The sequence below is a fragment of the Phoca vitulina genome, unplaced genomic scaffold (assembly GCF_004348235.1).
Source record: "Phoca vitulina isolate PV1807 unplaced genomic scaffold, GSC_HSeal_1.0 scaffold14, whole genome shotgun sequence".
Classification (NCBI taxonomy): domain Eukaryota; kingdom Metazoa; phylum Chordata; class Mammalia; order Carnivora; family Phocidae; genus Phoca; species Phoca vitulina.
The window spans coordinates 31,568,459-31,581,907 of record NW_022589717.1 but is presented as its reverse complement, the minus strand read 5'-3'; the positions used below and the strand labels follow the sequence as shown (position 1 = coordinate 31,581,907).

The 13,449-nt window shown below is 35.3% G+C and overlaps 1 protein-coding gene across 1 annotated transcript; it reads left to right on the top strand.

The window, feature by feature from the left end:
- The first annotated feature begins 11,892 nt into the window (after positions 1 to 11,892).
- LOC116637394 (60S ribosomal protein L32-like) lies at positions 11,893 to 12,300 on the top strand. The gene has a single exon (XM_032412745.1). It carries the CDS (start codon positions 11,893 to 11,895, stop codon positions 12,298 to 12,300), a length of 408 nt encoding a protein of 135 aa, XP_032268636.1.
- The last annotated feature ends 1,149 nt before the right edge of the window (positions 12,301 to 13,449 follow it).

The following is a 13,449-nucleotide window of genomic DNA, read 5'->3' as shown; positions in this document are numbered from 1 at the left end:
TTTTACTTTAAAATATAAAGTATCTTTTGAGGAGATTTTAAAATTTTAAAACAATTTGTCTTTCTCCACATATTATATTTTTCATTACTCTTCATTCCATTGTGTGGATACAGATTCCTTTCTGCTCTCATTTTCTTTCTGCCTGAAGAATTTTTTTTGAACATTTCTTAGAGTGGTTCTGCTAGCGGACACTAGCTAGTGCTAATGGCTAGCTTTCATATATCTGAAAATTTTTCTATTGCACCTTTGCTATTGAAAGATATTTTGTAGTGGGTATAGAATTCTGGTTGAATATTTTTCTTTAAGTACTTTAAAGATTTTTTCTCTGTCCTTAGATTTATACTTTTTCAAATGAGAAGTCTACCATTTTTGTCATTATTATTCTATACACAATCTTTCTTTTCTTGCTGCTTTTAAGATTTTTTATCACTTTTTTTAAACAAATTAATTGTAATATATCTATGTATACTTTTCCTCATGTTTCTTATCCTTAGGATTCATTGCATTTCTTGGTTTATAATTTTCATCAAATTTGAAATTTTTCAGCCATTATTATCTCATTTTTCCCCATTCTGCTGTATGTTTTCATATTCTTATAAATATCCTTGCTTCATTCTAGAATGCATCTGTTACTTAGAAGCCATCTGATTCTTTCAATGGTTGCTTTCAAAGTTTGTTAAAGAGAACCAGAGCATCATTTGGCTTATGGCTGACTTTTCCCTATTGCCAAGGGAAATCAATTCTGATTACTCTACCCAATGCTCATGAATTATGTAGTTTTCCAATTTGGTGGGTTGGAACGCAAACTATTTCTAGCCTTGTTTGATCTCCATGGATGATTTTCTCTACTTCTTTTGTTTTGTTTTGTTTTGTTTCCACAGTCTTGGGTTGGTTTTTCACACAATTGTGTGCTGATGTATACTTAAGTAAAGACTTAAGGGAGAACCTCTACAGATTTCTGGAGCTCTTTTTCTATGCAGCTTTCTGTCTCCTGTACTTTGTCATGTAAACTCTAGCTGTCTTCCCCCAGACCTCCACATCTGTCTTTTCAGCCCAGAGAGACCTCCAAGGTATTCCTGGTTCCCTCTTCTCTATTCAGTGGACTGGAAATCTCTCCAGGCAAGTAAGCTAGGCAAACTGCAAGACTAATCTCATTTGTTTTTGATCTCTCAAGGACCACTGTCCTGTGCAACTTCATGTGCAATTTATAAAAACTTTTTTGTCTTGTTTTATAGTTGGTTATTATGGGAATAAAAACATGCTTTCTGTTACCCCATTTTGGTTAAGAGAATAAATTTCATAACCCAACATAAAACCTTTAGCCTTTCAGACATTATAGAAAGCAAAATAATAAAAATTGACTTCAGTTATAATTAGGAAAAAATTGGATTGATGATAAAGTTGTAATAAACTTATTGGTAGAAAGGTGTTCTTGCATGTTATAGCAGGTTATAACTGGAAATAAAACCTTTATATCCTAAACTTTAAGAAAGAACTCTATGAAGTTAGCATTATTTGTCCTACTTTATCAAATGGATATAGGCTCAGAGTTCTTCAATGATGTAAGCAAACCAAACCTAACTTATATTGTGCAGTAACTCTAAACCCCAGGTTATATGCTTTAAAACCAGAGATCTCAAAATAACATCCCAAGAACCAGATTTGGCACTTATAAATGATTTTTGATATGATCTTGGGGCTATGTGTTCTTTTTCTTTCAAAAATTAGCATTTGATGATGTATTAAATCTTTCAATATCTCATATTAAATCTGACTTTTCAACTTCTTTTGAAAGTTCAGATTAGGTAGGGTCTCTTAGTCCATATTTGCTCATGGTAGCAAGTTTTCTGGAGATAATACAAATACACACACAATTTCATCAGTCTCCACCTGCCTGCTTCACTTATTCATATTACTTACCTAAACCTGTATTAATTGATGCAGCTCATATGTGAATACATAAAATATTCACAGGATACATTTCTGATAATGTCTTGTAAGCATGTGTACTCACATACACACGTATGTTCACACATAAGCATTATAGTTGAAATTGAAATATAAAAATACATACATCAGGGTATAAACCAAGAATACGTGCCTTTGACTCTCAAACCACTATAAAAGTAATTGAAGTTTTCCAAAAGAAAATGCCAAGTATGACACAAAGAAAGATTTTGTGTTTGTCATTTTCCACTGAAGAATGCTTATAGAAAAATGACTAAGAATGGTAGCTACAACTTTTAAAACAGAAGTCATGTTAAATAATAATGTTGATATATGGCTTTACTCATTTCCAATTCTTCTTCATGGGGGATTGGATTTCACCTTCATTAGGGTATAACATTATTTCTGGTGATTTAATCCATTAAGTAGTAGAGTATCTAGATACTTTCAATATATTACAACGAATGCAGTGCAATCTCATTAATTGTCATCCAGAGTGCTGAAATGAACTAATGCTGACTATATTTGAGAAATTTTAGGGCAAGAAAAATATTTCTGATAAGCTGGGGAAAATAAAATATTCTTCAATATTTACAACGTGAAAAAGATGATTCCTTAAAGTATATGGCAGTGGCTTTGCTTTCAATACCTACTTAGAAAAAAAAAAAAAAACTTTAAAAGTAAACTTTAAAACAACTAATTCTTTTTTTTTTTTTTTTTTTTTTTAGCATTTGGCATAGTACTCACCCTAACAATATAATTACTCTGGTCCAGTATTTGAACACCAAAAATGAATCATGATCAAATAGTAATACTATTTTCCTTTTTGAGAAAGTGATTTAGGTTAGACATTCTGAAAGGTGTATAATATAGGGTGTCTGCTTTTCAATAACACATTTAATAAATTTTAAAGTCATTTTGTGTGTATGTTTATGTGGAAAAGAGAGATGGGGTGGAATAATGATAGATTTGGTAGATCTAAAACTCTTGAGCAAATGTGTCGCCCAAAATTGACCTGCTTAATGGATCAATATGCAATTTGGAAAGAAGTATGGGCTCTGTGTCATTTATATTTTCCTATTCAGTGATATATAAACACCCTGAATGAAAACAAAACTTACAGCTCATAGCCAAAGCTACGAGTGATAGAATTTACAATAAACGTGCCTGAGTTCAATAGGTGGTCTTTTCCACCCAGCTCAATTATGTCTTCTTCCTTCATCTGTCTCCAAAGAGAGAAATGGATCTCCTCTTGGTTGTTAAAGAGTTAAACAAATTTATGCAACAATGTTTCACACTGGAAAGAAAGAATGAAGCTGAAGGGCTTTCTTTTCCTATGCTGCTTATTATCAGAAAAGAAAATGTTGCACAAAAACCCCTAGAACATTTCTTCTTAGGTCTCATTGGCCAGAAAACAATCATAATCTTCTCATAAACCACTTACCAGCAAATAAAGAGACTGAGATGGTTTGTTTAGACAAATTATGAGTCATAACCTGGGCATAAACATTTGGCCAAGAAAAAAAAAATTGAGTTCTACTAGGGTTAAAGAAAGGGATATTGGCTATTTGATAAGCAAGCAACAATATCTGCCATAGTTAAACATATTCTGATGATATAAGAGTAGGAGGGTTAGTTATTATTTTGGATACCCAAACCAAGATTTAAAAGGCTCCCAAAAGCCTAAAAATAATGGGTTGAAATTTAAGATAAAGGAAAGATGTAAATAAGTGTAGAACATTATATACTCCACCACTTATGTTCAAGTATGCTGACGATCAGTTGGTTTAGAGTAGTTCAAATAAGAAGCATGTGGTTTTGTCTGACCAACACATTCACTAAGAATCAATGATTAAAATTAAATGGAAACTTTCCACAATCAAAGATTGCATTCATAGAGTCATATTTATCTTATCTTTCCCAAACTCTACAGTAGGTTAGATTGTAGTTAAAATATTGTTTTCCATTCTGGGACTCATTATAAAAAGACTATTTACACAAACTGAACCAAGAAGAACATCTAGGGGAGCCATATTAGAAGGGAAATTTTATAAAAACTGGAGACATTTAAAGAGAAAAGAGAAGACCCAGGAGCTCATGACAGCAATCTTCAAGTTTAGAAGTCCTATTATATGGAAGAAGAATTATTATTTTTTTTTCTGTGTAGCTAACATTTACTGAGCTTCTACTATGTTCAGAGCAATGAGAAAAGTCTGTGTTTTCATAGAGTTTGAATGTGGATTAAACAGAGTAACACACACTTTTCAGAGTCTAGATCATAGTGTGAGCTCAATCCATGTTAACTACTATGTTTATCAAACAAGGAAAGTTACTAGTACACATATTTTTAACTCAATTTGTAGGAGAATATTTGGACAAACAAAATTGTTGAAGATGAGATTTGATTGCCTGACAAGACAGTAACCTTTTTGGCACAAGTGAAACTGGATAATTTTAAGTATTAATTTATTTAATAAATGTTATTTAACAGCCTAATATATACCAGGTTCTGTCCTAAGCAGTGGTATTACCATTGTGAAGAAAAAGAAGGAGAAGCAAACAAGCAAAATCTTGGCCCTCTAAAAGCTTATATTGTAGCAGAGGACAAATACACCAATAAAATATAACTTTGTTGCAGCAGGATAAATGCTATAAACATTAATAAAGTAAGTGATAGATAATTCCAAGTGGCTGTTAAGTAGAGGGAGGGATCAAGAAGCATTCTCTGATGAGATCATGTGAACACATCAGTGGTGTTAAGAAGTCATTACCAGATAGGGAAAGAGTGAGCATTCAAGTCTAAATGCACCGAGAAGTTTGCTTAACATGTTAAAAAACAAACAAACAAACAACAACAACAAAAAAAACAGCAAAATGACCTAGGAGAAGCATAGTAGGAACGTAGGTCAGTGAGGTAAACTGAGTCTACACCATGCAAGGTTTTGTACTCCACAGTAAGCTTTATGCAATTTTTCTTTATGTAGTTGACTAATCTCCCCCAGTGAAGAAAGCCAATTCACTGCAAACGGTTTCCTTAATCAGTGTTACAAAGGGTATGAATTCATTAACTGGCTGGGGAACTAAACCAGATGATCGTTAAATTCTTTCTAACCCTGGTATTCTATGTCTTATGGGCCTTTTTATGGAGCCCAAATATGCAATCTTGTTTGTCAAGTGAGGGTTTTCATTAAATCTGCAATTTCAATAGTCAGCATCCCAGCATTTAGCACAGAGGTTATGGCTCAGTACCTCTAGTGTCTGACTTACAAGTGAAGAAACTTTAGACACATTTAGGTTGTATTAAAACAGGCATTTTTTAAAAATAACACTTGTGGATTTATTTTAACTAAAAAGAAAACAAAAATTAGGTTTAGGTATTCTCTCTCACTCTCTCTCTCTCTCATAAAATGTATCTCTTCATTCCCTCGGCTGTGTATGTTGCTAAATCCTCCTGGCAACACCGTTAGCTATGAAGCTTAGGATGAAAATTGCTGTAAACAAAACAAGGGCAGAAAAGTTACTACAGAGAATATTCTGCAGCTGCAGAAACACCTGTAGGCTTTCCCCTGACACGATGCTATCCTCTGTGTGCACGTAGCTGGCTACCGGGGCACAGCATCCAAACGCCCTCCAGGAAGAAGTCGGCTGGCAGCTTTGTTGAGGTTGCCAGGAATTAGAAAAATTCTCCTCTCATAGAAAAGTCATAACTGAGATTCTTCACACTGAAAATACCAAGTACTTAAACCAGGTAGACGAGTCACTGTAGCTAAAGGATGATTGCTCAGGTCCTGGAACAAAAGTTGAAGCCCGTGCAATAAATACACGAAGCAGGGGCGCCTGGGTGGCTCAGTCGGTTAAGCGTCTGCCTTCGGCTCAGGTCATGATCTCGGGGTTCTGGGATCCAGTCCCACATCAGGCTCCCTGCTCAGTGGGGAGCCTGCTTCTCCCTCTGCCCTCTGCCCCTCCCCCTGCTTGCACGCTCTCTTTCTGATACATAGATAAATAAATCAAGAAAGAAAGGCAGGCAGAAAGAAAGAAGACACGAAGCAAGTTTGATGCATGGTATTCGTGGATTGGCCGGCCGCTGTGGACCTGTTCACTAGATAATCTCATACAATTATTTGGGTTAAATATTTCTGGAGGTTGGCCTGGATCAGTAGTCCTTGAACTCTGGCGTGTATCAGAATCAGCTGGAGGACTTGCTCAGCACAGACAGCCCGGCCCTACCCCAAGAGTCTCTCTTAGTAGGTAAGGGCTGGAGCTGGATGATTTGCCTTTCTAACAAATTCCCAAATGCGGCTGCAGAATTAGAAACTACTCTTTGACAATTACTAATCTAGAGACAATTGCTTGAGAAATTGGAATTTTGTCCTAAATGAAATATATTTGTCCATTCAATTAACTGAGTTTTATTTATTTAATAGGGATTGGGAGACTGAATGCTACAGTCACCTGCCTTAGTTCTAAGATTTTTCTATGGAAACCTGGAGTCTAGACAAATTTTTTTCTTAACAATATTATAACATTTATAGAGACTTGGATTTGCCGTGAAACTTATAGATCCAGAACTATTTAGTGCTCATAAAACTTCTAAGACGTAGGCATTACTATCCGAGTTTTTGATGAAAAAACAGCCTGTTGTAGGTTAAGTGAATTATGTGAGATTAAAATGGGGTGCCTGGGTTGCTCAGTCGGTAAAGCACACAACTCTTGATCTCAGGGTTGTGAGTTTGAGCCCCACATTGGGGGTACAGAGTACTAAGAAAAAGTAAAAAATAAAATCCTTAAAAAAAAGCTACCAAATGACAAAGACAACATTAAAATCAGGGATCTACTTATTATTTTCCCTATAGCAGGGAATTTCATAATTCTAGGTACATATAAATCATCTGGAGATCTTGTTAAAATGCAGACTCTGTTGATCATATAATGAATACATGATGGTAAAAAAATCAATATTACATATAATATTTTACACGCATTTATTATAACATTGTTTATATGATTTTTAAAAGTGGTACATAAGGTATGAAAACATCATTTATTCCATCAAAATAAATTGTGTCTACCTCATGTGAATTTGAGTCTTTAAAAAAAAACTATAATCTTCCAATTATATGAGGAACATAAGTCTTATAAACACAAAAACACACAATAAAAACTTACAATCTGCTTTTCTGTTTAATAGAAAATTGGATTCTATTTTTAGTTACAACTGTCTACAAGTCTCAATATGCAATCAAAAATAGGAATGGTACGAATTTCCTCTTGAAAGAATCATCAAGCAGCCCATCTTATTATAAGTAAAAACACCATGTTTAAGTCTGAGTTATTTCTAATCAGGAGATTTTTGTATGATTTCCCTCCATAAAGTTACTTGAGGACTATATTATAGCCAGTTTTTTTTAAAGACATTTCTAAAATACATTTTACTTAACTTTTCAAGAATATGTTATTTTTATTTTAAACCATAATATATCTTTTCCAACATTATCTCACAATGTAGAAACAGGTTTTATTTTAAATACCTCAAAGAAATATCCAGAACTTGAAAATCAAAAGCTTGTCAAACTGGAGCAAACAAAAATCTTTTTAGGAGAATTTATGTTTGCTATTTATTAGTTGGCTAGATACCAGATACTGTGATATTATGTATTAACATATAGATTTTTGTTCAGTGGAAAAAGTAACCCAAATGTTACTCCTTTTCTGTCTGATTAGGATATTAACTTGTTTTTGTATCAAGCTAGAGATTTTGCTCTAACTTTTCTTTTTTCAAAATGCCTAGAAACAGCCATTCTTCAAAATGATGTTTTAATCTTTTTTTAACCATTTCATTGGCATTCTCATTCATTAATGAGTTGAATAAAATTTTTGACATGTGTTTATTAAATATTTGTATGAATCATATTTTTTAACTTTTTGAAAATTACACTTGAACAGTTTTGGAGGTTATTCACAAGATGCCCCAGTGGACTCTGCCAGAGATAATTTCGTGGTGTTGCCAGAGGACTGCAATTAATTCATTGCTCGTTAGGCCCAACCACATACTTTCTTGCTCTTGGAATCTCAAGTGGCACTAGGACTTTGCCTTTGATACTCTTTGCTTCCTAGGTTCCCTTCCCCCTCAGTTTTGTTCCTTTGTTTGTTTCTAGTTCTTGGCCAAGTCTCTTAGTCTGTTCATTCTCTAACTCATGGCTTGAGTTCTCTCTTCACAGCCAGAGGCAAGGACCGTGGACCACCAGGCTTGCCTTGATGGCAAAGTCTAGGGAACTGTGTAGATGTGAGTTGGTTTGTGCATCAGTGATTCAAATTGTCCACCAGGATGACGGAAATCGATTCCATGAGGTGAAAGACGATAGAAAATCTACTTTGTTAGCTTTCTTCTTGTTCATTTTACTATATGTGAACTCAAATCGATGACAAAAATATTTTTTGAACACTGCAGAATAGAACAGACCTCTGAGATTTGTGTTTCTTTTTTAATCTTGACCTATAACTGAGGTTGTAAAATTGAAGATGAAAGCTGTCTATGTGTCTGCAATTGAGAAAAGCCTTTACCTCTCATCGTGTGAGTTTGAAATATTTTCCTACCTTTAGGGGATATTATTACACTAGATTATAAAAACTCCCAAAGAAGCTCTGTTTTAACTGGTTTTTAGAGAAAATTAAGCACGATATATTTCCAATATTTTTAGGACAATCAAGAAACCAAACTTTAAATATTTTAAATATGCTAGCCTTTTAAGAAAAAAAAAAAATTCTCATTGAAACCATTAGCTAGAAACATTTTTATATAAAAATTCAAGCTCACTAACTTAAGATGAATCTTTGAACAAATAAGACTGGCTTAATAATTTTGCTTTAAAAAGGTAAATGATGAGCTACATATAATTTTCTGAGTTTATCAGCATGTGGTACAAAGCAAGCATACATTTTATTTTTTAATAGGATTTGGGTTTGTTATTTTACGAAGAAGCAAGTTAACCTAGACTGCCTACATTTTTTATACTGGTTTACTGTACAGAATATATCATTACTTCCGCAGAATGCTTGAGATTGCGAAAACAGAAAACGAGTGTTCAATCAAATTAAATCATAATTCCGCCAGTGTTTTTATATCAACAATAATTTTGATCTGCAGTGTGTCAGCTTAAATAAAAGTTTAACATCTTCAGTTAACTAAACTGAATTAATAGATAATTTCTAAATAAGAGAGACTACTGAAGATCATATTAATGATCTTCGTATTAATGAATCATATCAATGAACTTGTCTACTCTGACTTCTTGAAGAAATTGCAGAAGTGATGTAAGGTGACAGCAGAAGGTTGTACTATGTATGGCTGTGAGTTTTGCTGGTCTGCCAGCAAATGCCTGTGGACACCAGACAGTCCTTGGGGATGCATCTCCCAGCGTTGTCTGCAAATTAGAAGCCAGTTCATTGGGTTAATAGTGATTTAGACTATTCTAGAAGTAATTGTGGTACACAAATAGAACTTTATGAAAGTCATGGATATGTTTCTGCTTATCAAGTGAAAAACCAAAAGTAGTTTGTTTGAAAATCAAGTGCTTGGTTATTCCAAAATGGAAAAAAAAAAATATATGGCAAAGATAAAATTTGAATAAATCAGTTGCAGAAGGTTTTCGGAAAGTTTATTTTATTTATCTTAAATGACAATATCTGTAAATAACGGGTCTGAAAAGAAGCAATGCAATGTGTTAAATTTTTGTGTAAAAGTTCTCTTAGTTGATGGGCTAACTAAGATTTTTTTTTCTTTTTATTAACATATAATGTATTATTTGTTTCAGGGGTACAGGACTGTGATTCATCAGTCTTACACAATTCACAGCACTCACCATAGCTCATACCCTCCTACACTGTTGGTGGGAATGCAAGCTGGTGCAGCCATTCTGGAAAACAGTATGTAGTTTCCTCAAAAAGTTGAAAATAGAGTTACCCTATGACCCAGCAATTGCACTACTGGGTATTTACCCCAAAGATGCAAATGTAGTGATCTGAAGGGGCACGTGCACCCCAATGTTTATAGCAGCAATGTCCACAATAGTCAAACTATGGAAGGAGCCTAGATGTTCATCAAAAGATTTTTTTTTAAAGGTGGTTTGTGAGTCCCTTACAATGAGATATTATATTAATACAAAACCAGAATATTTGTCTTTCTCTCTTAAAATAAAATCAATTTTGAAGTATTTTGTTTTCTCTTAACAATGCCATTATTTATTTTGCCTGAAATCAGCTCAGGCAACCAAAATTCCATATCACATCAGAATAATTTTTGGTGCTTTGCATTGATTTTGGCATGTCTTTATTATTACAAACAAGAAAACAAAAAAACAAAGCAAAGTAATGAAGGTTTCTTATTTCTGAAAGAACTAAGTTTTCTTACAATTGAATAAACTTCTATATTTCATATTGTGTTGTCATCCTAATTCAATAGGTAGCTACGTATTGTTTCATGTGACCATACTGCATTCAAGTGTTTGAAAATTTTACTTTGACAATAACTAGTCTAGTACCTATGCATCGTAACCACCTTGCAGAAGGTTCTCGACTGAATTTACTGATGTACTGTAGGCCTCTTGTTTTCCATTGCTCAAGATGAGCTCAACAAGGATAGAAATATCATCATTCTAAATTCCACTTCTGTCCACTTTGATGTCCAAAAAAATTTTAAGTATTTATTTTCAAGTGATGGGTCAAATGGTGTACCCTGACTTGACATGATATAACCAAAGACAGAAGTTAATGCAATAAGCCATGGAACTTTGTTAAAACTGACATGTGAATTGAAGAGTTTCTATTTGTCACAGAATGACTTACTTCTCTTAATCCTGCTCTTCATTTTGGAGGATTAAGACTTCTTACACCTATAGATTTTTTTAGAATTTTTAGAATTTATAAGGATTTTAAAGATTTTTTTAAAAAATTAAACATTATAATTGTGTGTGTGTGTGTTTATACGTGTTCTTAGTCTGTGAAGGATATCAACACACTCTTTCCTGTCATTTTTATCTGGGGAGTGGAGTTAATGAATATGGAACTTTAGCCATTCTTTGTCACTATTGGCATGTTCACCCAAGATTTCTTTTTTTTTTTTAACATGGATGCCTCCAATGAATGAAATATACTTTTTGGAAATATCCAAATTCCAACAAAGGAAAATCAATGTGCATAACATTTCCATGAATTTTTACCTATTCCCCCTGACAATGTGTCAACGGAAATAATTGAGATGATGATGGTCCATTTCTCTCAGCTCATTACCATCAAATTATTTTCTACAATATTTAGTTTTCCTTCCTGAGGATCCCCATAGCAACAGTTTAGAAGCAGGGCTTCAGAATTAATTGCTTCATACTCATCCAGTGCAAAACGCTGGCCAGGAGTGGGAGTTCCCTTCTTTATGGAACTGCTGACATTGAGGCTTTTCTTGAAAGCTGTTGCTAGACATCTCAAGCCTAAAAAGAGCCAACGCAGTAAGTGTTCTCTCTGGAGAGGAGAGCATGGCGGCTCCCAGGAAGTGGGCCCTGAGAGGGAAATGAGTCCTTGCTGTGCCTGTGTGCTCCCTGCCACTTGCTTTCTCTCATGTTCAGTTCACCCAAGTGCCCATGTTGGTTTTCTCATTATTTTAAACTGTATATCCCAAAATAGCTTCTGGCATGCTGTCCTCAGCACAGAAGCTCATAAAAACTCAGCAAGACAAGTATTAGCTGCATTATTCTTCTCTCTATGACTGAAGCTTTAAAAAAGGAAAAAGAAGAGACAGGTAGAAACTGTGACAAGGTCTGGGGGCTGAAGACCTTCAAATGAGGCCACATGCCACAAGAATTCGGCTTACTTATCACGCAGCATTAGAAGGCACTGATCTAGCCCTCTCTTCCTCGGTGCTGCCTGCAAATGCACAGCCATCTCCTACTGAGACTCATGGCGGCCTTCAGACCTCTGGTGAAGCCCAAGGTCTTTAAAAAGAGGACCAAGAAGTTCATCTGGCACCAGTCAGACCAATGTGTCAAAATTAAGCACAACTGGCAAAAACCCAGGAGCACTGACAATAGGGTGCACAGGAGATTCAAAGGTCAGATCTTGATGCTCAGCTTTGGTTACGGGAGCAACAAGGAAACAAAGCACCTGTTGCCCAGTGGCTTTTGGAAGTTCCTAGTCTACAGTGTCATGGAGTTTGAAGTGCTCCTGATGTGCAACAGATCTTACTGTTCAGAGGTTGCTCAACATGTCTCCTGTAAGAACCACAAAGCCATTGTGGAAAGAGCAGCCCCACTGGCCTTCGGAGTCACCAATCCCAATGCCAGGCTACCCAGGGAAGAAAGTGAATAGGCAGACAGCTTATGTGCTCATTGTATTGGGGTTAATAAAACCATAAAATTACAAAAAAACAAAGAAGGTGCTGATCCAGGGCAGGCTTTAACCTGATAAAGAGCAGGCTGAGACCTGGAAGTTGAGACATCTGGAATATTATCTCTAACACTATCAATAGCTACTGTGTGATTTCCCTCCATTTAGACTCTTTGGATATTCATTTAGCCATCTGTTAAAAAGAAGAGGGAGGAGAAGGAATGGGGGAGATTTGTCTAGAGAATACATGTAAAAACCTTTAAAACAGTGCTTAGTACATAATATAGGTATAGTACATGCTAATTATTATCATGAAATGCTTTGTAAGTTTCCTGCTTGATTTAAAATTTAATTTTCCATAGCTTCTGAGAAAGTATAAGTTGTCAATATACTTAAGGATCCAAGAGTAATACACATGTGATGACTTAAAAAGTGAGACAAGACTGTGCATTTCTGTGCCAAATTGAAAGAGAAACTCAGGGAAATCATTAAGAAGAGAAAGGGAGCTGCTCCTACTTACCTTCCTTCTGCCTTAAAATATCTCAATATCTCCACTTTTTCGTTCTTCCTTGGCTCCTGCGGGGACATACAGGACCTTTTCTGCTTGCCATGCATATCCATTTCACCTACACCCTAAAACCCGCTTTGTCTTGCCTTTCTCGAGAATAAAGCTCCCAAATAAACATCTTTTCTTCTTTGCACATCACCAACTCTTCTTTTTTCCTTGTTCCTTCCCTCTGAATTAACAGGAACCTCAGGTCTCTCCTGAGTAACTATGTTGATTTAACTCTGCTACCACTAAGGCTGCCACCATTTCCTACAAAACCACTTGCTTATTTGTTTCCTTTTGTTTTTAAGAATCTTATGTGCCCAGGGGCACCTGGGTGGCTCAGTCAGTTAGGCATCTGCCTTCGGCTCAGGTCATGATCCCAGGGTCCTGGGATCGAGTCCCGCATCGGGCTCCTTGCTCAGCGGGAGGCCTGCTTCTCCCTCTCCCTCTGCCTGCCGTTCTGCCTGATTGTGGGCTCTTTCTCTCTCAAATAAATAAATGAAATCTTAAAAAAAAATCTTATATGCCCAGAATTGAAGTTCAGGCATAAAATTATCATCAATCTTGACAAATCCTTTCTT